At 34.9% G+C, this 27,617-nt stretch overlaps 1 protein-coding gene across 2 annotated transcripts; it reads right to left on the reverse strand.

Annotated features, from left to right (window-relative positions):
• On the reverse strand, positions 1-26,950 carry atp6v1h (ATPase H+ transporting V1 subunit H). Of its 2 annotated transcripts, XM_028021069.1 has the most exons (14): positions 26,814-26,950; positions 25,656-25,804; positions 24,353-24,452; positions 23,781-23,870; positions 23,386-23,499; positions 18,818-18,922; positions 17,913-17,972; positions 16,866-16,963; positions 14,546-14,738; positions 10,690-10,868; positions 10,183-10,308; positions 8,038-8,139; positions 7,587-7,700; positions 1-353 (listed from the first exon to the last, which is right to left on the reverse strand). In XM_028021069.1, the coding sequence occupies exons 2-14, from the start codon at positions 25,757-25,759 to the stop codon at positions 284-286; spliced, it is 1,455 nt and encodes a 484-aa protein (XP_027876870.1). In that variant the 5' UTR covers positions 25,760-25,804; positions 26,814-26,950; the 3' UTR covers positions 1-283. The 2 variants fall into 2 exon arrangements, with proteins under 2 accessions (XP_027876870.1, XP_027876871.1); XM_028021070.1 differs by lacking the exon at positions 17,913-17,972.
• Positions 26,951-27,617: the final 667 nt, after the last annotated feature.

Here is a 27,617-nt window from a genome sequence, read left to right on the forward strand (position 1 = left end):
TAAATCAAGTAAACGTCTTTATTGGAATTCATCGAATGTTTTACAAGTCAGACTTAAATATCTTGCAGTTTTGTACATCACAGACAGTCACCACACATCACTAAGCTGAGGTCACAACATCAAACAGCGAAATCAGTTCACATGGAGGATCACGTGAGGCGCGGCCAGACGAGGGAAGCACAAAGGTGGAGCTTTTAACTCATTTATTACAGGAAAGCGGATTACAGCGCAGTTCTAAACTCATCCACGCAACAACACACAAACACGAATGCAGATGAAGAGTTCAGCTCCGGGCTGCCACAGCCGGAGCCTGCTGTTGGTCAGAGGACTGCAGCTGTCTGCCAAGATACTCCCTGTAAAAAAAAACAGTTAATTATTATAAATCGTTCTCCTCCAATCAGAGCAGAAAATTGCAGTATAACTGTTACTTTTTGTAGAAAACAGTAAAACGTAAGTGGTTTTGATGAGTCAACCGGCATGTTGCTTCATAATTGTACAAAGTGTTTATGTAAATATGAAAAGTGATCTTTGGTAAAATCAGCCTCCATTCTCTATCAAATTTTGGGTTTTCACACAGAAAAACCAGAAATTATCTGATCTTTTCCAGACACTCAGTTGTACTCGATATCGAACGCTAAGTGCATGAAATCTCAAAGTCTACATCCCACCATGCCATTTATTAAGACCACAAAGACAAAAGGGAAACGTTTGTGAAAAATAAGCTGTGCCCAAAAAAAACAATGTCCTGATAAATGCAGGAAACAAAATGTTTTAGTGATACCTTTTTACCATGACTGTACAACGTTATTTTATATCAATTAACATTACATAAATATGGTTTGAACTACACACAGACTGTTCGACATTACACAAAAACAGTAAAAAGTAAATTGCGCCATTTGTCTACAATAGTTTATGATATCTTCCTAAATAATCTTTAGGAAGATATTAAACCGTCTTTATTACGCCTACATTTCTGTATGTTTTCCGTATCTTTATTAGTGTGAGGTATTGAGTCAATCTTAAATGCTGTGTTTTTTATTATCTACAAGTGGAAAATCATCATAATTAACAGAAATAGAGGCTTAAACAAAGTCTGTGTGCAGTTTAATCTGAATAATGTGTTTTACTTAGTGAATTGAGTTAATAAAAATGAATGAACATTTTAATAATATTTTAATTTTTAAAAAATGACTGTTTGATGTGTGTGTGTGATGGACAGTCATTTCCATCTGAAAATACTGATATTATTTGCAGTCCAAGCCACTAATTTCTATCATCCACATTAAATTTTAAATTATCCTTTCAAGTTTTAATTGCTTTCAATTTATTTTTTATATAGGATTATTATAAACATTCTTTCTCTGGCAATAAACATAAAACCCTCAGGGGTGGCGAAGTCATAGGGAAAACAATTAACTGAACACTCTTCAGGTCTTCGTCTAATAATCTGCTGTCCAGAAACACAGATTTCCAGTCAAAATTCCTGTCATCATTTTGCTTTTTTTTTTGCATTGTGATTAATGAGCTCTACAGCCACTGATAAGAGAGTAATAATGTCCAACTATTGCTTGATTTAAGCGCATTTCATTTTTAATCTCTTCACTACCTCGGTGGAATTACGGCACTTATTATTCCTTAATAAGACAGCAGGTTTCAGTGGAGCTTCTCCCTCTTATTTGGACCCAGACGTTGTGCACAGCTCAGATATAATGACAGTATATTGAAAGGTCATAGCTTTTTCTCAGGCATCTCCTTGGCAGAAACACTTCAGATCATGACACTCACCTTATTAGAACCAGAAACATCAAGGGTCTTACAAGAGTCTAATAAAGGCTGTCCAGAACGTCTAATAGTAGGGAGTACTTTCTCTTCAGAAAAAAAAAATAAAATGCCCCACTCACACTATAATTACTCAATCTTTCTCTACAGAGTAGCAGCTCTTGTTGAATTTTCAAAGGAAGTAAATTTCTATTTTTACTGAATGGTACTTTCCTATAATTACATCAAATATGAATCACTGAGTGCAGTATGGAGCCATCTCGGTAAACAGCTAAATCTTTTCTGACAGAAACAAAGTGTGTTTTAGTGTTTTTGTCTTGTACTTCCTCTAAAATGCTGTTTATTTTAAGTCCTGCCGTCTTACACAACCCAATTAAAAGGATGAGTAATTATGACAAAGTTAGACACTTCACTAAGTTGGATGTAGGTAATGAAAAAAGTGTTTCCTGTAAACTTGAAAATCTACATTTCTTTCCAGAGCTCAAATCTCCCGTCGGAGGCTTGTGTTTTAGAGACTGTTGAAGCTAACGAACAATAAGCAGGCGTTTGTTTACTGAGCACTGAGTGCATTAATAAAGGAAGATGGAAATAACTGGGATATTAGAATGATTCATGAAGATGAGGTGCATTCAGATGTATGCTTTAGCAGATGCAGCACTGTGAAATGATTCAAGAAGGAGAAACATACAAAAATGTCACGCATGTTTAGATGAAAGGGTGAATGAGGCCTTTCATATATTTTAATATGCGTACATTAATTTGCAGACTTCTACAGACTTAATAAAAGTATCTGAAAAAATGTCAGTGAAAACTCTTCGCTTATTCTTCAATTATTCTGTTGATAATGTATGGTATTGATTTTTAGATTGTATTGTTATTGTTTTTATGTAATTTGTTGTTGACAGGTCTCCCTTTTAAATGAGACGAGTTTCTAGAGATTTTCCTGTACAAATAAGGGATTAATAATAGCAATAGCAATTTTTTGTTAGCCTTCTTGTAATAATTAACGGTTTCTGCCTTATCAAGAACATTTTAATATTTTAAGATAACCTTAAGCAAGTAAAAACTGTAGTTTTCCCAATAATAATTTTATTTATCAGAAAAAGACTATTTTCCAAAACCAAAAACCCTGGGCTTTTTTCATATAAAATTTAACCGCCCCATAAGCCTCAGAACTCATAGAGGAGAAGATTTAACCCACACTTCTTTAAAAAACTGTTTTTATTCACAACTTTAGCGATAGATTCAGTCCTTGCCTCTTTGTTTTGATAAACTTCGCAGTCTGGTGGATTTGCTCTGAACCAGCTAATGAAAACGTACCAGATAAATATTTTTATCAACTTGCTTGAAAGGATGCAGCTTATCGAGTGCAGCTGACTGCGAAACAACTCCTAATGGGCTGATAACTAGCAAATATTTCAACTCCATTTAAATTATTTGGCATCAATGTCACAAACATTTGAATAACTGTTTCTATATTTGAGATTAAGGCTCAGAAACGTCCCAGATAAATGGTCTGTTTGTATATGTAACAATCTATTTAAACTAGGATTATGGGGGAAAGTAGAACTATATAATAAAAAAGCTTTATTTATCAGCTATCCGGTAATAATAGTTGATAAATTGAGCACTTTTAAAACTCCTTCAATAAAGATGTAATTTTTTGTGTAAAAGTAGCATTACTTGATATTGAGAACATACTGTATGTACATGTAGTTAAAATTATATAACAATTTTAATTGCTATTGATCAACACACAATGTCCCCACCTTTAGCTTCTATAAAATGTGGGAATAAAAGGTTTATCCATCTGATTAAATATGTTGCAGATTAAGAGAGTGTCATGCTTGAAATACCAAATATTTTACACAGAAGAGTCTGAAAGCTAATTTTTCTGGAAGCTGCATATGTTCTTAATTTATTGGTCCAATTATGAAAAACAGATGCAAACTCTGTCATTTACAGAAGTTTTTCACTTTACTTGGCAACCTTCATCTACCATTTTTGACATCGCCTGCATATTCTTGTCTAGACTGTAAAATGGGAGATTAACTTTAAACGCATGCATCCTTAAAACCCAGAACGAAGGTTAATTTAGACTTCCTGCATTTCTTTCACTGTCTGCCTCCCTAATACATGCAACACATATCACCACAAAACTTTGCACTTCGGTCTAATTACTAACACAAGGTGGAGGGCAGCTGAGGACAAGGACGGAGAGGCTGTCAATAGCTTTCAGGCTTCACAACAGTTCAAAACAGAGCCGATAGGCTAAAATGACATTCTTTCAAATTCGGGACATACATTAAAGAAAGCAACTTTTCAAAGCGGTGTAAAAGGCCACGGAGATAACCATGCACATATTCACTGTTGTCATGACAGCAAGAGGCTCAGATAAGTAAGGACGTGAAGAACTCCTCATGGAAACAATGAGGCAACCCACTCGAGGTGAAAGCGACTGAGGTAAGGCGCTTTGAAAATCTCTCGACACCGTGGTTCAATGAAACTTTGCTATTTACAAAATAATGATAATGAAAAAAGAAATTAACCTCCCCCTGACGACTTCCTCATACATTTCTGTTTTCATTGAGTCAATCAGTGTAGGCAGCAGATCATTTGATGAGAACTTTGAGATGTGACACACCTCTCTGACTTTACAGGTCCCTACAAATATAAATAAAAACAGGAAGCTTAACAGCAAAACAGTGAGCATGAGTAACTTTCCTTTGTTATTGTTGTCTCAAACGCATTAGAACACAAAAATCGCTGTACTACTGCGTCAGCACAGTATGTCAGCCTTTCAATAGCTCTCACAAGGGGAAGGCGTGGGTGAGTAATATCTCATTAAGAAGTCGACGTAAAAGAACGGATGAAAGTCGTCGGATGCGATACGACGCTGCCGCTTTCAAAAAGCGACAAAAAGAAATAAGCTCTGTGCAACAAAATGTCCATTTTCATAGGCAATGTAATTAACTTTTCCATGGTATGAGGGACTGTGCTGAATTTTACATGAGTTTTCAAACCAGACTCGGTGTGCACAAACAGCGGCTACTGTTTTGAACTTTTTTCTTCATTTAAAATTAAAATTGCCATCATCTTTGCATAACTGCCCTGTTTCATTTACTAGAGAAGGAAAACAAATCAAATATGACTAAAGAGCCAGACACGAGGTTCAATATGTACAAACATGATCATAACGATTTTAAGCAATGCAAGAAATTCAAAATCGCGCACATATAAAGACCAATCTAATAACACTTATCTCTTTCTGTTAGAAAGATGTAATTACAGATAAAGTGCAAGTCAAATATATATAGATATCTAGTTGTTTTGGTGTGTAGGATAGTAGTTATAAGGTGGAAAGCACATCTTCCTTTGATCCAAAGCCTCGATTATAAAAATCCGTTTTTCTTTCCTCTCTGTAACCAAAACAAGACAGAAAGCCTTTTATGCCCCTGCTTATAAATTTCTACCCACATTTCTGTGATTACATTATTTGCAGGGGACATGACTTAGATGGGTAAGCTGCAAAAAGAGAAGCTCAAAGGACTGTGTTTTAGATAACAGATCCACACAAATACACACACACAAAAAACATTTCCCTCGCCTTCTTGTTTTCGAGCAGTGCAGCGGGCAGTGAGTGAGCGTTTTGAAAATAAAAATACAAAGGGAGAGGTGGTGCAGCAGAAGCAAAATAAATCACAAAGAGTTTGGAATGGAGTTGGTGACAAATCTGGACAGGTGATCAACAGCTAAGATTTATGACAGCAGAGAGCTGGAGCAAACATTTGTGCTGATTCATTTGACCTTAAAAAGAAACATGACAGTGTGTTGTGACAGACAAGTTTGGGGATGGAGCAAACCAACAAATATAAAACACATTCTATAACTGGGATTTTGTGATCCTAAATATTTCAGTATTAGTTGACCTTTGATCGAAACATTCTACAAGATATTTCATAAGAAGGAAATGTAAATTTAATGTAACAGAGTATCTCCGAAGGGAAAATCTCATCTCAGATCAAAATGCAAAACTTTGGCATTGTGGTCTAAGATGTTATGTTTTTTTTTCTCTTCAAACTATTTTCATCTTCTTCTTATATCTTGTCACTTCTTGGCAAATTACATCTTTCCTTTAGGTTTAAACAATTTTTGAAGATGTCATGTAAAGTTTTTTTTTAATTCCTTTTGAATGCTTTCCCTGTTATCAAATCTATTGTCTTTGTAGAGTTAACTATTCAGTTTAAAAAAAAAAAAATACTAAATGACCTTAAGAGGGTTTCCATATAGTTTTCCATTATATTGGCATTTTTGGGAGTGGCAGAATTTTTTAATAACACAAATAGTATTGATGTAAATAAGGAAAGGCATGAAAGGGAAACAGGTTTCATATTTGTTGTACAAATCACTACAAGGTGACACACAAAAACGTCTCATGGGAAGAAGTTATTGCAACAAAAATAGGCCTCAAAGATTACCATGAAGCGAATTAAACGGAAATTGTATAACATGTAAAGAAATTGTGTGAGGTTGAACAAAGTTGCTCTGTTTTTGAGGTTTCAACCCATCTATCCTGGAAAATGCTAAAACATTTTGCCACATGCACAAAAGTGCTTGAGGGCCAAAAAATATATATATTTATTTTTGTATTAATAACTTCTTTTTGTTTTTTATTAAACCTGCCCCATTTTTTTTACTTTTTTGTCTGCTCAATAAAAAAATACACATGCTATGTTTTTGTTAGATGAACAGTATTGTTGAGGTAAAAAGGCATCTACAAATCATTGTACATCTAAATCATTAAAAAAGGGTTGTGTTATTAAGAAAAAGTCATAAGGTTGGCAAATATTGTAGTGGGGGGAAGGGTGGACTGATTTTTGTTGTTATAGATGATTGCCAAATTTGGTGACCACACAAAATAATTTTAGTGGCTACAAACAGCCCACAAAATTAAAATTAAACCTTGTCCTAAAGCAACTGTTCTGTCAATGTGACATTGCCTCTGTTGCTGCCATACAAAATTGACTGTGAATATCAGAGAGGCTAAAAAATGTTTCCAACACAATTAAATCTCATTTTATAGTTCTTAAAGCAAAATTGGAATTGTCCATCATTGGTTGAAGCATAACTAGAGATCAGAAATCTGAAAAAAAGAAATCATGATTTATCAACTGATTTTTCTGTGAAGAAAGCATTTAAAAAGTATGAGGTCAAAATTTCACAAGTATGTGTTCTGCTTTTGTCAGACAGCTTTCTTTTTCAGGTAGACAAAACACTTACACATTTACTTTTGACCATTCTCACTGTTAAATGTGGTTTTAAACATATTGACTGAAACCATCTTCCACAGATGTTTTTAAAGAAAAGTCACAAAATACTTTGAATAAATACTCCAACACTCTTATTTAAAAAGGAACATGATGACTCAGACCTAATGCTTTGAAAAATTGATGAAATGTTTCTCAGGTCTGAACAGGGAGCGACAGCCATTACTTAAATTTGTGTTAATTTTTTTTGGACCTCCTGATTCTCCTCGGCAGAGATCTCCAACGACCTTACATCATGTCAGACACACCACCGACCTTCAACCTAAGCAAATGTCTAATCAAGCTGCGTAGGTGAAATCATTTATGAGAGTGAGATCAGGGCTTCGGTCATTTGTATGCAGATTGTAGCTGATGGGCTCTTCACCATCAGAAGGTTTGCTTCAGATAACATCTGAGGGTTCACTGAGGTTAGCGATCAACGTCAAACTAAAAAAAAAAAGCATTTGTAAACCAATGTACTGATGGATTTGTTCATACCAGTTATGCACCATCAGTTTCTGCACAGCCAACAGGGCGTTGTAACGGACTAGTTGGTCCTCATGGTGCATGTGATTCATCACCAGCTGTTTTCCACCCAGCTGCTCAATCACCCTGAGATGGGAGATAATGGGAGAGAGCCTTTATAAAAACAACATGCCCGCTATTTTCATGTTTCAGGTCATTCAGTGATCCATCATGTAATCTAATCCAGTCCAGCTGAAATTTTCTGTGTATCTTATGGGTCAGTGGCCTTGTGAAAGGACATAATGCTTATGAAAAGAAAAAAACAGTGCTGCATGATGCTTCTCACAATAAAGTACATGATCTAACCAGAGAGAAACAAGGACATCCATGTAAAAGGAGTTTCCATCTGTACCGCTGCCTATCAGCTTAAAATTAATAGACCTGTCCTATTAATATGAGTTGCTTGAATTGCTAAATTTCTTACCGTTTACCACGTGGATAATGTCGCACGTACTCTCCGATATCGTGAGCGGCCACGGCTATAACTTGAGGATCATCAGAGACTTCCAGCAGACGCGTCAAGATCCTTTTGAGAATGAGACACAAAAAGAGAAACTCCGATATAAACATTTTTTCACCATGTGAGGATTGTTATTTTATACAGGATTTTGTCAAAATCAGACACGCATGAACTCAAAAGCTAATGTCACTTTAAAACAGAGGCACTCCTAACCCATACAGCTACTATAACACTCCAAGGTTCCCTAAAGCTTAAACCAAGAGAAATACTTGTGATAGTCAAGAAAAACACACAAGGAAAAAAGAAAGGCAATTTAATCTGATGTCTGGGCTGATTGCAGAGAGGGCAATGATGGGAAAGATGAGCAGATTAGAATTTTTACTAAATGTCAATAAGAGCATTGGGCTGTGTGACTGAAATAACAAGGAAAACAACCACAGATTGATTCTGTTTTATCTCTGGTGGCCCAAGTCCTCACACAGACACACAAACTTGACAAACAAGATGCTGGTGTTAAAAGTATTACCAGAGACAGGTGTCAACAAAGAACAACTTGTCGGTTAAATGTTTTGAATTAGGACTCTGGCACACCTACAAGTGTTTTTTTTAGGAGAAGAGGGTTGAGCAAAATACTTTTCCACAGAGCACAGGTGTTTAAGACTGGAGGAACGTGTTCAAACCTGTTACCGCAGCACAAGGGTGTCAACTTACTTTTCAATTACGGTTTTCAACCTAACATTGTCAGTTGTTTTTTTTTTGATTAGAAATATTTTTAAGAAGTCAGACCAATCCAATTCTAGCGGTTGCTCCGCCTGAGATATTTAACACCCAGCTGCTGGCTTTTATATTAGGTTAGTGTTTGTTATTAACAGTGTGAATGCAGGTGGACAAAAACCAAGAAGCAAAGTTAAGCGTAGTTTTCTCAATTATATTTTTTGGCTTTGGTTTTGACTACTATTGAAATTTCTTTTTCTAACCAAACTTTGGTAAAAATAAAGATTTAAAGAAACCATACTATAATAATAAAGCAGTGCATGGTAAATTAATTGATGAGATTTCAAGACTTGATGGAATAAAAATATTTTTATGTACAAAAAGAAGACAGAAAGAGACAGAAAAAATGATATTTTGGCCACTCAGTTATTTTCAACTCACTGATTTTAGCCTGGATGTCTAGAAGTCAGGTCACCAATGCTATACAAAGCTTCAAGTATTGCTTTTAATATAAAGTGTCAGTGCTTCGCAAAGGTTAAACAATTCAGTAAAGTATACCAAAAGCACAAAGTTTACTTCAGTTATACCTCGAGTGAATGCACAACAAATGCAGAATATATATGCAGTTCTTTATATCTGTTACTAACAGAACGACTGCATCACTGTTGAGCAGAACGCAGTATTTTGTTGGTATTACTTCAAGATCACAAGCTGATTATTTTATCACAAAATGAGAATAATTAATTCTGTTATCCTGAATATTTTGTACAAAAATGATGAATTGGCCTTTCACATCCAGATAATTAATTTGATAAGATAGAATAGAATTTACTTTTAATTAAACCTAGATTTCTGTGTAGTAGCCAACATGAAAGAATCATTTCAAACAAGAATCTTCTGATCTTCAACTGATTCAAAAGGCAATTAAGTCTGCAATTTTAAAGGATACAAAAGTTTAATTTCCCCCTCTTTGTGGGTACCCAAATAATAATAAAAAGAATACAAGAACCTCAATTATTAAAAGCTAAAAAAAGCATCTCCTGTTTTGCTGAAAATGAGGATTGTAGTTAGAGGAAGTCTAATTTATGGTGATCTTGGTAGCAATAACTGAGATGGTTCAAACAAAATAATTTGTATAAAACGTATTCGGCACTTTTGAAATTTTGTAGGATAACATGAGATTTTATTACCCATCTTAAAAATGAGGTTTTTTGCATGCTTCAAAAAAACTATTTTTTGCACCACATTAAATAATATTTTCAGTCCTTAGGTGACTGAACAGTCTGCACTTTAAGCAGTTTCACTCTTACTGCAGTTTCAAAAATGACAATGAATAAAGTTTCAGGCCAAGGATAAAATTCCTTTTCTAGTCATAGTAGTAAGGGCTTCTCTTACTTGAGAAGCTCGTAGTTCTTCTCATTCAGGCGGACAGCGTTCTCACGCCAGAATTTCTCCGACTTGTGAACAGGACTCCATTCCAGGCGGCCGGATTTGAGCTCAGAGCTGTACTCATCAAAGGAGCTTTCAATAAAAAAATTTAAAAAACCACACACAAGACAAAGAACATTGTTATAAAACAACAAGGAAAGAAAGTCTGTGAATTACCTTTTTTGTTTTTACTTTGTGAAACACAAAAGGTGCTTTTATTAAACCCCATTAGATCTGAAGAGGTGCAATGGCAGACAGAGATCATCTAAGCATGTTATCACTTCAGTATTCACAGTTATTAAAGTGTTCAGTCTTTATAGTGTTGAATAATATAATGTCCATAATTCGGTTAAGATAGGCGTCATCCACAATTGTAATTGTAGATGACTCTTAAAAAACATCTTTGGATTTTTTACATTGGAGAAGTAATTCAACTGATTGCCTTCTTTTCATGAAACTGTGTCCACTGAGTACCTAAGATCCTGGACGCTCTCTCCCAGCCTCTCAAGCAGGAACTTAATGTCGTCGGTTATGTCCTCATCGTCGTACTTCTGCTGCTCAAGATTTTCCAGCTGCTTCAGTACCTTGCACTGAATCATGGCCAAAGCGTATTCCTGACGAGTCTCCCTCTCCGCAGACTTCTCCAGCAGATTCTGTCAACAACAATGCAAGCAAAAGATCTATTCAGAAGTTTGTCAGGTATGGATTATCTCTGTCTGTTAAAACGTTGAGAACTGATAACTTAAAGATCTGTTTTGTGGGACCCAATCAAATGTAATATTAACATATTATGACCATTTGTTTAATGCTTTATTTTTTAAAAAAAGTAATAATCCAGTATGTAAATAACGTAACAGACTGGATTTCAAAATGTTGAAATTGTAATAAACAGGCCGATGTTTATTTCAATTCAGTTTATTTCTAAAGTGTCAATTTCCGGCAAGTCATCTCAGAGTAATTTACAAAAAATAAGTATTAATTTACTGCCTTGTTTCATACTGAGTGAACATGCAGCAACAGGAGAAAGGAAAAACTCCAGTTTACAGGAAGAAACCTCCAGCAGAACCCGGTTCAGTACAAGCGGCCATCTGCCACGACCGACTGGGAGTTTCAGAAGACAAAGCAGATACACAAAAAAGAAACGCAAGAACTGCCAGAAGCTACATCTGGTCTGCCAGAAGAACGCCACACCAGATGTACCTGCTATGAAGATATTTTTTATTAATTTACAAGTAATAATACCCACTGCTCTTATCATGCCAATCACTGATACAAGATTTTTTTTAAATGCCAACTACTGTACATGATCAGAGATCAGATCTGTGTACAAACTATTTTGAATTTTGTTCATTCTTAAAGAGAAATCAGCTAAAATTATTATTGGCAGCTAATCAGAGTCTGATCAGTGCATTTATAGTTTGGAGTATTTAGCAAACTGTAAATTAAGCATCTTAGATTCCAGCATTGCCTTTATTCTCATATGCATAGTACAAAAACAGTTATTAAGAGTCATCCCATATATGCAGATGTCTGAGAAAACGACGCTGGCAAGGTCAGCTGCCGTCGTACCTGCTCCAAAACCTTTCTAGTATATAGTAATTTTAGTTTTTATCTTTTTAAATACATATCATTTGCTGTGTGAAAACTCTGCTTTCTCTTATTTTGTTTCTTTCCTGTCTTTTTTTCTTTGGCTGCAGGTACCAATACATTTCACTGTGCTGTGTGTAACTGTGCATGTGACAAATACATGTACAATCATAAATCAAGGCACGGGCGTGCCGTGATAGCGTAGGGGTTGGCGCGACCCATATTTGGAGGCCTTGAGTCCTCGACGCGGCCGTCTCTGGTTCGACTCCCGGACCCGGCGACATTTGCCGCATGTCTTCCCTCCTCTCCTTCCCCATTCCTGTCAGCCTACTTTCGTAAAAGGGACACCAGAGCCCACAAAAGACCCCCTGGAGGGGTAAAAAAAAAAAAAAAAAAAAAAATCAAGGCACATAGTTTTTCTATTGTATTACTGATTCTAACGTCATTTAGCACAAAAACAGACAAACCTTCTGCATGGATATTTCCTCTAGAGAAATTTTAAGTTGATTTAGGAAAACCGTATGTCAGACGTAGAGTAAAAATTCAGTAATAAAGATTTTATGCATGTACTGTCTTTCAATGTTAAATCAACATATAATGGATATGCATGTCTTAAACCAGCATTTAATGTGCAGTATTAAGATTGTGTGGGAAAGGAATAAAACAGAGTTAACCACTAATAAGAAACGATGTTAAAGAAATTTATAAAATTATTCTCAAGAAAATAATTAGAAAAATATGAAAAGAAATCTATAAAACGGAGAAAGTAAAATTTGTAACATTTTCTGCAAAATAAAAGAAGAAGAATTTTCTTAACTTGAAATACAGACATTAAACAAGTTATATTCCATCAGGCAGGTAGCGAACTTGGTATACTGTTATTTAAAAAAATGTTTTTTAACCTACCAATAAAATTGCCATTTCTTACTTCTTGTCTATTGTGTTTAAAAAATGGAATTGTTTTTGTTTTGGACAAATGCACCTTACAGAAAACAAAAAATAATGCACTTAAATTTAAATAAACTTGTTCTCACATAGTCTGACTGGGAGAGAAAGCTGCACTGACTTTGTAGTACAACGTTTGGTGATGTTTTCAAGGACGTCCAGATGGTGAAGATAATTTAAGTCCCTTGGCTCGTCCCATATGGAGAGCAGAATCATTTGCATAATAAGGACATTTGGGAAAACACAAACATGCAAAATACTGCTGATTATTCTTTAAAAGATTCCATTCGAATAAAAAAAATGAATGTTCTGCATGTTTACAGAAAATTTGCAGTGATACTTTGAGAGACCTTGAGTTTCAACAAATAAACTTCTTAATTGTTGCTAAACAGAGAAATTGTGTAGCTTCTTAGAAGGAAACAGTGGAAAGGAAGTTGGGCGGCTCAGGGGAAACCCACTTAAGACGAGTCTCTTCTCCCATGACCACTTGCCACTCACTTCTTTTAATTAGTTGTAACAAGCATTCTAACTCTACAAGAAACTTTTAAGAATGCCTGAAGGAAGAAACCCTTTCCTCTGACAGAGGGATCATTAAATACTTAACTTTTTTGTCATTTTTTTCTCTACTTTAAATACTGAAAGAGTTCTGGGTAAGATTAATTAAAACAAAAACTAAAAGGAGATGGACAACAGATGGACATCTTAAATGGACAATGAGACAAAACATACCTTCTGTACTCTATATTCTTTATCCACATTAATCCAGATCATTGCTATATTGAAACCAAACCTGATATTTTTCTAGATTTTGTAGAAATTTTGTATTGAAACCTACTCTCTCACAGAGTATTTTATTCCATTCAACCCTTGGTGCTAAATTAATTTCATTTAGTCAAAAAACAAATGAAGGAAATACAGTTTAACATAAACAGACACATATCTGTCACAGATGAAAATGACTGAAACATTACAGCAACGGCAGTTTGAAGGAGAGGCCTAAAATGCGGAGTACTTTCCAGTAAATCAGGGTTTAAAAATCAGCTTGTTCGTGGCTCATGTTTCAAACATGTAATCAGTGCCATTTATCTCACCATTGTACTTGGACCAAGGTCACTCAGTCTGTCTGATGTTGGACAAAGTTGAGATACCGCTGAAGCTTTTTCTTCTTAAAATCCTACTTCCCTCCTTACAATTTACTCAAAGTGAATTCTGAATAAGTTATTCTCTTGAAAACACTGATCATGTTTAGTGGACTGTCAGTTGCACTTTACTTTCAAAAGATGAAATAAACCAGGCTTGTCTCCCAGTGGATTTATACCACTAGTTTTCATTTTGCTACACTGGGTCAGGTAATTTTTCAGCTCATCTTTGTAATTTATCACCATTTGAAAAATGTTATTACTGAGCAATTTTATCCACTTAGAAGTGACTTTCCCTGCACATGATACACTTAAAGCAAGTATTTATTTCTACTTAAAATTCATTCCAACTACAATAAGAAAAATGTGTCACTTAAGATGAAAGTGTAACTCATCTCATCTGAGCAGGAAGGATAGGGTTTACCTTGAAAACTGCTGACTAGAGCAGAAAATAAATCTGAAACTAATGAGTGAATACAATAAAATAAAAGAAAACATTAAAGCAACAAATGTTCTAATTTTTGTCAAATATAAATGGCAAAGCAAAATAAAATCACAATCATGGGAACAGGTAAGCAGTAATCTTTGATTTTAAGTCTTCTTCCTAGAAATAGGAACATGTACAGGGACACAAAAACAGTGAAAAATTCACCACTGACCCTGAAGGCAGCCAGAATGATTCGAGTGACCTTCTCCTTCACAGACTCCTGAAGGATGTCAGACAGGGCGGGAACTACGTTGTAGCGCCTCAACTGTTCACAAAGTTGCGGACTGAAAGCCAGCAGCCATATACAGAAGATCATCTGGTACTGAAGCTGGAAGCCACACTTGTTGCTAAGCACTGCTGTGATGCTGCAACAGAAAAAAATGTATATAATTAAGTAAAATATAAAACAAGTAAATAAAGCACAAAGTATGAGAAGAGGACTCACTTTTTTATCTAATGCCTGTTTACTCAGCCTGGCTTTCACAGCTGTGTACCTACATGTTGCACATCCATTATCTCTGATGATAGCTCAGAATAAAATATTCAGACAGTCTTCAAATAATGGACAAGTTGATTAAAATGCTCTGTACAGTACTGATGCTCACAACTAAACAACTTGTACATTTGCAGAAATGACTGTTAAGTGCAGAGATGTGGACCTTATCGATGTGCAACAATTAGCACACAAATTGTGTGGTGAGGCTGGATTTACAGCCCACTTCTAGGAACAGAGCATGGAGCCAGTTTGAAGATGCTGAGAATCATTGATCATTTCATTAGAACATAATCTTGAACCACAAGTTAAGACTGGTTTAATCACCTGGTTTAAAACATGTGTACACACCACAAGCAGAGAGTCACATTTACTGAAAAACATCATCATTAGCTCAGGTGTGAATTTAGAATATGTTGCTTTAACATATTCTAAAGAATATGTTGCTTTAACATATTCTAAAGTGGAGGGGCTCAGTATTCCATTGAGAGTGCCGTGTTTTTAAGTGATATTATCACTTAAAAATGTAATAATCTCACATTTTTATAATCTGATGTACCTTTAAAGTCATCAGGTTTTAAAGTGAAATCTGATGGTTTCACTTTAAAGACTGTAAATCTCAAGATCCCCAACCCATTTCCAGGGCAACTTTTAAATTTACGGACAATTCTACAGTAGTCAGATTTAAATATGGAACTCAAAAAGAATAAAACAAATATTGTGGATGGATGGACAGAGGGACTAATTGATCTTCCACCACAAGGACAGAAATTAAAGTTTAGAAATACAGATATTTTTCCATATTCTGTTTTATTTTTCTGTTCTAGTTCAAACCTGGAAAGTATTTAAATCAATTCTCTACATTTTCCACACTTTTCCAAAGTGTGTAGAACCACTTTAATCTTAAATAAATACTGATGCAAAACTGTCAGTAATCAAATTAAGTCAAAGCACACAGTGTGTGTACTTACTTACCAAGTATGGGTCAGTTTCAGATATGAAAGTAGCAAAGATTTAAAGTAGTAGCAAATATTTAAAACAGCAAAATTATCCATCATACAGTTTATACAGTACAACTATTAAAGTTTATAGTAATCAGAGTTTCTTCTAACTGTTTGAACAGTGTTGTAAAGTAGCACTCCTCCTGCCCCACTTGTCGCTGCACACTACCTCTCACCCAGGAAAAGAGACAGCTTCAACGCTTTACCCAAAAGATTCTAGTATTCTGCAAAAAAAAAAAAATAAATAAATGTAATACTGTATTTTTTATTCAAGAATTGGTAGGTATAATTGTTGACTAGTATGAATAGTGTGATGCGGTTTTCAGTGTTATAATACCCAATAATAAGGAAAAATAATGTGAACAAAACCACAAACTGAACAGGATGCAAGTTAATTTAGCAGCCTGTTATTATTTGTCTACTAATGTTCTTGGATGGAAAAATATGAACCGACGAGAAGAACTGAAGACTGAATATAGACAGAGTTAATTTAATTAGGAATTCAGAATGTGACTGAATTAATCTAATTATAAGTAAAACACATTTTATTCCCTCTTCTCTTTCATACAATTTAAAGTAAACTGTTTTAATCAAATTAAATTATATGAAATGTGTTGGCACTTTACATGCTTTACTCATGCTTAAATTAGACTTAAAAAAAAACCAAACTAAATCTAGTTTAAAGGACTGGAGCTCGACATCACTCCAAATCAAAACAATATGTCTAGTTCTATAAGATGAGCTGTACAACTATGCCACACTGGGACTGTGTATATTCATAAATCATGTGCTGGGAATCAATCATTAAAGTAACAATTTCTAACATTTGTTACAATAATTAAATGTGAAAATTCTTATCCTAATCAAAAGTAGAGTACAAAAATGCAAACAAAAAACAAAGTAGCTCAAAATCAAACTTTACATGACCTCCAAGTTATTTATAATATTTTGTATAAATGGTAAATAAAGTGCTGCAACTTAAATGAATTATTTCTCACCAGTTGACTCCATCAGCTTCGACCCAGGCAAACCTGTATTCATTGACTCTCAGCATCAGCTGAAGACAGCCAGCCACACACTGAACATACTGAGAACTCTGCAAAATACAAAGGCAAATCCAAAATCAAGCATGGAAAAGAGTTAGAGCTGCATAGTCAGGGGACTGAACAAATTGTTACACATTTAAGTGCAATTCCAAACATCAAATGGTTCATAAGCAGAAAGCACAGAAGAAGGCAACTTCAACCTTGCATTATTGTCACGTATCAAGACAGAGGCAGTGCACATGCAGTCAATAATACCAACACATGCTAAAAAACTAAACATATCACAGTAGAGTTACGATACAGAGCAAAAGTGGACAAAAAGGGTCCAATTAGACCTGAGCAAAATGTAAAGAAATATTAGAGTGCAGGAAGCTGAGGAAAAAATTAGATCACATTAATCAGTTAATTGAAAGAGGTAGAATAAAAGCAAAAGTCCAGCAAGAGGTTCAGGCAGCAATGAAGACAGAATAGCAGAGGAGCAGACGTTACCTGGTTGAAAATGCAGAGGGGAAGGAAATGATAAGTTATTAGATAGCTTGCGTGGGCACATTTCTGAGCACACTTCTCAGAATAACTGCAATATGCTTGAAAAAGTATGGGATAAGAAATGGTGGGATGCCACGTCTGTGCAAATGTTACTTCAATTTCCTCTTGTTAGTCTAATATTCAGAGAAAGCTGTCTGTCATGCGCCTTCAACATTAGAGCGGAATTGGCTTCTGGCATGCATTTTTCATTTGGACTTTAAAGATCAACCTGTGGCAGCAAACACCATGCTGTCTAAAATGGAGGCGTCGCTCTAATATTGCTCATGTCTCCACCCATCTAAAGCTGGTAATGAAAAACTGGAGTGCAACAACATGATGGGTGAGAAAAGAGAAAGGGAGAGAATAGATGTGGAAGTCCAGCAGCAGCTAACGTATGCCAGCTTCAAACCCAGATGTTTGTCCTTTTCTCTCCGGGTGCTGAGTTGACTGGAGATGCACTTTGCTCATACTCACTTCACTGGGGGAAATTGTTCCTGCTCCTGTGCCTGTTTCTGGACCTGAACCGTGTAGATTCTAATAAAAGATAGAAAACAATAGACAAAACTAAAATAAAATTTTTAAAAAATATTGTGAGGCAAAAGAACCACACAATATGTGCATGACCAAAGATGAAAGTCAGGAACAGTAGAAGCTCAATGGTTCCTTTTGTGCCTGTTGAAAAAAAAAAAATCAAATGCAATTTCAAGAAGCAAAATTAGTTTAAAAATCCTAATTTTAATGCAGATATCTGCCAAGGTAATGCAAGTGTTTAATATGCAGTCATTAGCCCATCTTCAAGAATAATGAGTCTGCTGAAATCAAATATGAATGAATACATTCAATTAATTTAGATAACGGTTTTACTTTAAATTCAAATCACAGGACAAAATGAAGAAGAAATGAATAGTGAGAAGAATTAGAAATGCCTACAGTCAGTAAACTAATTAGGAAGGGGGATAAATTGAAACTCTTTATGAGAAGGAAGAAACTAAGCCTACAGGCTCACTAGCTTATATCTGAGAAATGAACAATTTGTTGTTAGGAAATAAAAGAAAACAAATCATTTTCAAAGACAGCTAAATCAATTTCAATTCTAATCAGGAACATAAGATTTTTTTCATTCATAATGTCACACGATGATCCAAAAAGTGGACCATCACAACAACAGTCAGCCTCCAGATAATAGCAGGAATCATGTTTTTAATTGCAACACTTAGCAAAATGCATACACTATGCTGTGAATCTGAAACACAAAGAGAAATAAGAAATATTTCACAAAAAAATCAGCTTAACGTTTAGTTTCTACTTATGACATTTGTTTCTAAGATGAAACAATCTCTAAATTTCTTTTTAAATCATATCATATTTGAGTTGCATACCTGTGAACTGAGTTGGCTTTTAATCCAGTTAAAGTAGTAGTTCAGATCACTTCCCTCCATCAGATCTCGCCCCCAGGCAGCCAGCTTAGCGATGATCCTTGCAGCCTAAGATGGAGGATAGTAGTTTACATCAACTATTATTTCAACATCTACACCATGATTTTTGTAAAATGAATCAAAACATGAACTGAAAAAAACAATGCATAGAGATTAAAAATCTATTTTAAAAAATGTACTCAGAAAAGTGTTGTGAATTTGTATTCATCCCCTTTAACCGATACCCTTAAACAGTAACTTATAAAACAATAACAAGAGCTTTGAATTTCTGAGAGAGCACTGTTCATGAAAATCTGTTGACAAGACGACTACCATATTTATTTGACATTCTAAGAAAACCATCAGTAGTCATGTTTGCAGTTTTCCACAAGATTGACATTTTCAAAACCCTCATCCCCGCAGTAAAACATGGTGGAAGAAGCATTGTTCTTGGTGGATGTTTTTTTCAGCACAGATGGGGAAGACGTCCCCCATCTGTGCTGACTATTAATTGACTATCAATCAATAGTCAATAGCAAAAACGACTATTGATTGAGAGAAATTGGAGGGCAATCCTGGAGGAAAAGACAAAGATAATGGCAATCCTAATCAAAGCATATTCATACAGTAGTATAGTCCAGTCAAGTAAACGCAAACTGTAAATTAGATTGTAAATTTATTTTTAAAACTTAATTAATAGTTCAAACAAAAACAAAAATAAAATCACTGTTTCTAGCACTTTTTCAAAAAGAAATAGACAAAAAGTTTCAGTCTGTACAGGTGCAGAGCTGGTAGAGACATTTAACAAAAGACAGAAAGTTGCAGCAAATGGTGTTTAAAAGATGGCTACAAATGGATGCCAAATGTTTCCGAAATGTATTAGTAAAAAAACAATTTCTTTCAAATTTTCATTTAAAAACAACTTTTTATTGATCTTTTAAAATACATCCCAAAATATCAAGTTTAGGTTTGTGGTTGTAACCTAAGATGTGAAAATGTTCAAGGGTGAATTAATACTTTTCAACAATCTCCACATTGAATGAATGTTATTAGTTAAAATGAAGTAAATAGAACCATAGTGAGACTTAAGAATGCCACTAGGAAATAAAGTAATTTTGTGTTCATTGCTGTGTTTTCAAAGAAACAGCATGATAAGAGTGACCTTATGAGAGTTTCAACACACAACAAGATAAAGTCTTCTATAAAGCATCTCTAATTGAAATTCCACAGGCATATACATTAAAAAGATAAGCAAGCCAACGTCTGGGTGCACACAGTGTTAATACAAGTTTTCTTTTAAAAGGCTTTTCAACAAAACTGTTCTAAAACAAGATTATGGTAGAAACTCCATCTAAGGCAGGACTCACTGAGCCTCATGTCTCAAAACTCCATCATGGTAACACTTGACTGTGGCCCAAGATGAGACAGGAAGGAAAAAAAAAACAACTCTCCAATTTCCTTTTTGTCAAAGGGAGGCTGTATAGAAACAAGGTTGAAATTTAAAAGCAAGACTCAGCATGACACTTAGATTGGCTAAAGTGCTCTGTCACAGATCTGAGGTCACATTTTGCCCACCTGCTGGATACCATCTGGCTGCTCTTCGTAATTAGACAGTGTGTGTCGTGTCATAGTGCTATGTCTGCCATTAGATGGTCATTCTTGAATTGAAAAGGAGTGGCAGGCAGGTCATTACCTTAATTGCTTGCTTTTCAGGAAAAAAGGAGGCTGTTTTGTGAGGAATTATTGATGAATTTCTAAGATTAGTAACAGAAGCATCTGTTAAAGTGACAGGATGTGAAAAATGTGATGCAGTACACCAAGTTGGAGGTGAAAATGTCAGCCTTCTTTTACCATTTGGTACACAGTGATGACTCTTAATCATTTTGTTTCCTTTCCTAAAAATCACAACATTGTGGTTAAGTTGTAAGGGCAAGCTATAGATACCTCGTATCCCAACCTAATGAATAAACACCATTTCACAGAGTTCAGGTAGAAAAATAAGCATGTCCAATGGGTGGAGCCATGCTATAGGAGAACAGAAAGGAAAGAGTTTTATAAGTGAAGAACATTAAGAAATTTACTGTGATACGCAAGACGATGAAAAGTTCACAATTCACACAATCAAAATAGAGACGCATCAAGAAATTGGTTGGCAACAAGTATTCATTCTCCAAAGAGCTACCAATCAACGCTGACAATAATATTCCTTGTTGAAGAATTTATTACTGAGACTTAAGGCAAGGGTCTATCTGGATTAATTTTATTTGGCCACAACAATTCTGAATCCATCTAAAAATAGAAACTAAAATTTACTATTTTTCAATAAATTATGGTTTACCAGAATTTGACATGTGGATTTGTATAGTCTTGAACTAACTGTTGATGCATAATGAGCCCTGCAAAAAAAAAGAAAAAAGTCTGAAGGCCGGAAATACTAATCAGACTACATTCAATGACTAATTAAAACAAAATACTATGCTCAAGCATTTGCCTAGCCAAGGGGAACATCCAGCAGAGACAGAGTGAGTTAACAAGAAATCATTATCTACTATAGGACAATCAACCAAATGCTGTACGATCCCTGCAGAGCTAAATGATGATTACTAACCAATCTGTTTTAGGCTGTCCTGTCTTACGGATAGAATATATCATGTATTTCTTATTTTTATTTACAGATTTCCAAATTATCTATTGCTGGAAATAAAAGCAATATTTAGCTTAAAAATGGGAACAAAGCAAACCATCATGTTATAAAAACCATTAAAAAAACAACCAAGAAGCAGGTTAAAATTTGGACAATTTTATACATAATATTTTATTTACTATTAAGCAGAGGACCCTGGAAATAGAGAAAGTTGTAAGGTTTTTACAGATTGCATATTTTACTTTTTATACCTTATTTTGTTTCTTTTCTTAAGTTATTTCTGAACAATTATTTCAAGCTGTCCTGCTGACAAAGGTTGCTGCTACTTGAAAAAGTGAATCACAAGAAACAGGGTATGCACCATTGTTCAACTAGATGCGTGTGTGTTTGTGTGAAGGTAACATGGCTGTTATAAAAGATTTTTCCTCTGCCAGCTTCCTATCCTTCGATCAAGTCTATTGCTGTTATCTTTTGCCAAACTTTACCACACACTCTTTGAGATTTACACACTACACCCAAATACATGAATCAATAGACGAGGTCACCACCATCTGTAGAGACACTCCTTCATCAAGGTTTTGATACCAACATGCCCTTTTATTTATTTCATACTGCAGACAGAAGTTGGTAATGGGCGCTGTGACTGCTTTAATGCTTTGCAGCTTTCATATGCTGCAAAATGAAATGCTCCATGTTTTGGGAATTTTCTCAATTAAAGTACATTTTAATAATTTTTTGTTGATGTGTGAAGCAGTCTTGTACAAGACAGAAATACTCCCATAATACCCTGGACTACAATCTTCCAGTTCACTGCTGATTTTAAGCCAGAACCTTTTCATTGGCACCTTACCTAACTACAGCACTTACACTTTCTTCTTTAAACACGAGAATCAATACCAGTACATTATCAATTTGTAATATGATACAAAATAACCCAACCAGAAACCCATTTTGACTTTAACTTAATTAATGTGTTGTTTTAATGTTGCATGTTTTATCCAGAATAAAGGACAGCACTTTTCTTAATGACAGACATTTACCAACTTCAAGGTACCTGCTTAGGTTTGTGTATATATTAAATGTACCGACCAACAGCTCAGAGATCAGAATCACTCAGGGCTGTACATCAGGAAAATGTACAGGAAAGTATCAGGAAAACATATATCTGAAAGCCGAACATTAAAACTGTTGACATCAGTTACAATTAAATCGTGATTTAATGACTCCTTATTCTTTTTTAATCTTCATGAGTGGCTTGTAGTGTAACTTTGGGTTGCTTGGAATATTCTTTGTGTAAAAAGAAACCAAACCTGTGGAAAAAGTTACAAGTTAACAAGCTAACCAACTGATTGGGACCAAAGTAAACTGGCTATAAGTGTGAAAATGCCCTGACTTGCCAAATATATAAGTGGCAAGCAGAGCGTGAATGAAAAGGTAGCAAGTCAAATATTGCATCGAAGTCATGCTTTGTGTCTGCAATAATGCTGATAATCCGATGGCAATTGATATGCAGTTCTAGAATCTTTTCAATTGATTGATTCTGAATGGTGAGGTCAAATAAAAAAATTTAAAAACTTAGTTTTTTTTCTATTCCACTAATCCAACAAAAATAAGTACTCTCTAAATTTTATGTCTATAAATACATCAATTAACAACATATATTGTGAAGAACATCTTTTAAGTTTGATAAAAATCTAACTTTTTCTTTGATACGTTAATTGGGGTAATCTTCAAATTATTTCATTTTCTGGAGGAACTTTTAACAGCTACCTCTCAACAGCATGATTATTCTTGTTTTTGTGACATAGTTTTTAGAAAAAAAGTAAGTCAAAAATTTGGAATCACAACCTAAAAGAAAACTTAAAAACTTGGTGCATCTCTAACTTACCATGTGGACAGTAAACAGATCCTGACGATTGAGCATTGGAAGGAAGTAGGACCAGGCTGTGTTTTTCGTCTTTTTGGCATAGTCAAAGAAGATGTTCACTCTCTGGTGGTTCTCCTAAAAACAGTTGAAGTAAAATCTTGGATTAGTACTTGGACTGTAAATGTGTCGATGTATATCAAACTGACTGCATGGGAGAAACCACAATATCAGAATCATGGCAGTAAAACATTTTATTTGTAAAATAATTTATTTTAAAAGGGTAATTAAATTATAGAATGTGAAAATCAGCAAAAATAACTTTTTTTGTGCAAGTACCTTGAAAAACCTTCTAAACTTAACTTTGTTCACAAAATAAAATGGTACATGTCCAAAAGTGTGAGGTTGTATTTGTTTACCTGCAGAGTGTCATCAATCAGAGTCAAGATGTATTGGACTGTCTGCTCCTTGGAGATGTGGGCCATCAGGTTCAGAAATGTCTTTGCACACTGAAAATGGGAAGAAACAAACCAAACCATGTGGGTTGTTTTTTTTGCTGTTGTTGTTTTTTAATGAACAGTCTTGTCTTGCTTTCATTTGTAATTAACAAACACCTTTGAATAGAGGCCAGAAACAAGGTAATAACAGTAAAAATCAAGATAATTTGTGGAGCAACACAATAGTGGGAATTCAGAGGGAGGGAGAGTCAGTGTGTGCACAAAATGAAAAATTGAAATGGGTATCTCCAAATTACAGCTTTTCAAAGGACTCAGTTTGAGACTTTTGTAAGGCATTACAACTTTGCAATGCTACCAAAAACAGACAGTTCTAGAAAAGTTTATAATGTATGAAGGACTGAGTTAAAGTTTAGGCTGTAAACACATGTGCAACAAATCAGCCAAGTGTCTTCTGGCAGATTTTGAATAAACTAGAGACACAGAATGACCCTTATAAAATGAGAAGTACACTGCAATGTACATAAACTGTTTACCTGGTGTCCCTCTTTGGTCAAAATGACTTGTTTCTCTTCAGAGTTGGCCTTTTCAAATTTCTTGATGAACTCACAGTCCTCTGTAGAGATCATCTGACTCCTACAAGCAACACAAATTAACAATAATGGCAATTTTTGAGAGCAGGGCTACAATAATGTTTTCAGATTGCGTTAGACATGTAATATCTGAACAAGAGTAACATCTGCAGGGAGAAAACAAAAACCTGTGATTTATTTTTGAGGCAGTTTTACAGCATGGATGCCTGTCATTGACACATCCTCTGTGACTGACTTTTCACAAGCAAGCTAGTTGAAAATGACAGAGGCTGCTTGAGCAACAGAAATGACCATGTACATAAAATGAGGCCATATTGAGACAAAAACAAAGCTAGGTGTGAAATGGTATGTAGATACAGCAAAACAACAATTGAATCGGTCATGTAATTGAAGCTGAAATGTTAATCAATGGTTTATTGACTTAGAAATAATACTGTGGGTCAAATAAATCAGAGCTGTTAAACTGAAAGGTTAGAGTTAAAACAGGAAGTATAACTCAAGACAATGAATCACATTTGAGGAACAGCTGAAGAGCTACTGTTAGACGATGAAATTACAACAAATCTCACCAAACATTAACAACTAATCACAGAAAGACTGCAAAAAGAGATTTTGGAGCAAAGAAATGAGAAATACTGCTTATATAATAGGACTGATGACAAGTACAAAACTAATATCAAACAGACCACATGAAAACCTTATACAAACGTAAATGTTAACTACCTAAATAAGTACATTTGTGACACCACAACAATGGTGTCACAAATAGATATCTACCAATTACATTTAGTTTCTAAACTCAAGTATGTGATGCATTTGCAGAGAGTACTTACAAAAGCTGAAAATTTATGAGCTTAGAACTAGACTTTATGCAAGTATCACTCTATTAAAATCAAGAATTTAGAATAATTTGTACAAATGTTGTGCTTGTCCATCAACAGAAGAACAGCTAACCTTGCACAATCCAGCCAGCAACAAGGCTGTTAGACATTTACTATATTGAAAATGTAAATATATGCCTGTACAATATGGAAACAGGTCATTTATGTGTGAAGACATTTATTTCTTATTAATATGTTGTCACCAAGAGTTGAAATTAATTGCTCTTCTTCTTGACATATGTTTTTACTAACCAGCTGTTTCTTGCACATAACAATTTAAAAATAAATTGGACCACATTAAATTGTGCATTATAAGTATTGACTAATTTGAATTAGGACTAATGGGTTAAGTAGAGCTAACTTACTGAAGATAAGACTGCCAGTTGACCAGATTGGCCCGAACCTCAGCTGCCTTTGCAGCTATGATGTTGGTAGGGACAGCAGCGTCCACAGCGCCACGGATATCCATTTTGTCCTGAAGTCTTTACAGAGTATGTCTGGATAAAAACACAACCTGAGAAGAAAATAATTACTTATAACACCATAGTATGAAAGACTGAAAATCACACACTTAACGACAGCAGAAGATATTCTCAGAATTTGAACAGGAGTAATATGTTCCCACCAAGAGCAGTGATTAATTGCTATTCTATCCGACACATGTTTTATTAAGCAGGTGCTTCTTGAACAGAAACGTTGATAAGCAAAATTTAAAGTTAAAAAACTCTGACATACAGAATTTGATTAAAAGGTACATAAAAAAACATAATATGCTACATATATACAGAAAAGAAATTCTACTTATGAAATGCATCAAAATAAAATTCCCCCCGCTACTTGTGGTCATACATTTGAAAGTCCAAAAATTAACATTATTCCCTCATTTAGTCGGATACATAAATTGGACTGATTTAAATTATGTGTTCAGATTAAGTCAAACACGTTAGGTGTTTTGTTTTGGTTGTACAGCAAAACAAGCTGGAGTATTGAGTAGGAGGGTTATATACTAATTTATGGAGCTCTTCCACGAAACAGAGAGATTATATGTTGGCAAATTCAAACTGCAGATAACTAGCGGAAAATAATAAATGACAGATCAAGTGTTATATATTTATCTAACTTACAGAGTTGAAGAAGCCTGCTAGCATTAGCTTGCTATCGTAGCTAACACAATGTCATTTACTAGTTGTGGTAGGTTTTACCGAGAACTGGGATACAATTTAACAATACTCAGCCTCCAGCACTGTAATGCAAGAAAATACTTTAACCGGATTTGTTCCGAACAAGTAAAAAGGCTTAATTCTGACCTTAACAATGACACAAAAACCGTTAGCTTGATTATAGCTAGAGACGAACAGCAGAGAAAACGAGAATGCTAACCCATTTGGCTAAATTAGCACCGACTGCATCCCACAAACTGCCAGAAATAATAGATGCTATACGTATAATGCAACAATACGGTATGAAAACATGTGTACTTAACACATCACATTCAATAAAAAATATCCAGCGTCTTTACTTACAGCTGTTCCTCACTGCTATTCTGTGCTATGCTACGCTAACAGCTGACAACACGGCGTCACGACCTGTCATGTGACAGTCACTCAGATAGTCACATGCACCTCAGTCTGCCTTTTTTTTTGTTTTTACAAAGCCCTATCTGGTAGACTTATGTTTTTCTAATAAGACTGTATTAGGTATTTTTTAACATTTAACCAAGTTGAAGCACCAGAAAGCATTTTGAGCATTCCTCCTTTCAAAATCCCTCCAGATTGTCAAGAGTATACTCATCTAGTCTGCTCAGTATAGTGGTTTTCTAGGATTGAAAACTGAACAGTGAAGTAAGAAAATTGATGACGATTTGTTTGATTTAATGATATGTTTGGGATTATGATAAAACAAACTGTTTTTTTAGTATTATTTGAGATGTTAACAGTTTGATTTTGGTTGTTCTGTTGTTTCACATTTGTGATACCGAGTAGATTCCCAGGGCCGTTAAAAGAGAAACAGGTCTTCAACATCCCAGGTCATCCACCATGCCCAACTATCGGCATTAAATGCTTCATATATATTCTTTAGAGGTCTTACACCAGTCCAAGGTTGCCTAAGTAACTTCAATGAAATGTCATGTGGGTCAAAAACCAATTAACTTGAGGAGGCTGATAGAAAATGTATGCCACACTTTTCAGTTTTATTTTCATTTCTATATAAAAACATTTTATTTTACTAACACTTTACAGTTATGCACTACTTTGTGTTGAATCCAATTCAATTTCAATTCACTGCATTTAGTTAGTTGTTGTAATGTGACAAATTGTTATCTTTAG

Source organism: Xiphophorus couchianus, chromosome 6, assembly GCF_001444195.1.
Source record: "Xiphophorus couchianus chromosome 6, X_couchianus-1.0, whole genome shotgun sequence".
NCBI lineage: Eukaryota > Metazoa > Chordata > Actinopteri > Cyprinodontiformes > Poeciliidae > Xiphophorus > Xiphophorus couchianus.

Excerpts from the sequence above, each read along its gene's own strand:
- atp6v1h (XM_028021069.1), bottom strand. The coding sequence starts at position 25,759 with ATGGATATCCGTGGCGCTGTGGACGCTGCTGTCCCTACCAACATCATA. Across the intron at positions 23,500-23,780 it reads TGATTGATGACACTCTGCAG|GAGAACCACCAGAGAGTGAA; the intron begins GTAAACAAATAC and ends AACTGTTTTTAG. Across the intron at positions 17,973-18,817 it reads AAAGCCAACTCAGTTCACAG|AATCTACACGGTTCAGGTCC; the intron begins GTATGCAACTCA and ends ATCTTTTATTAG.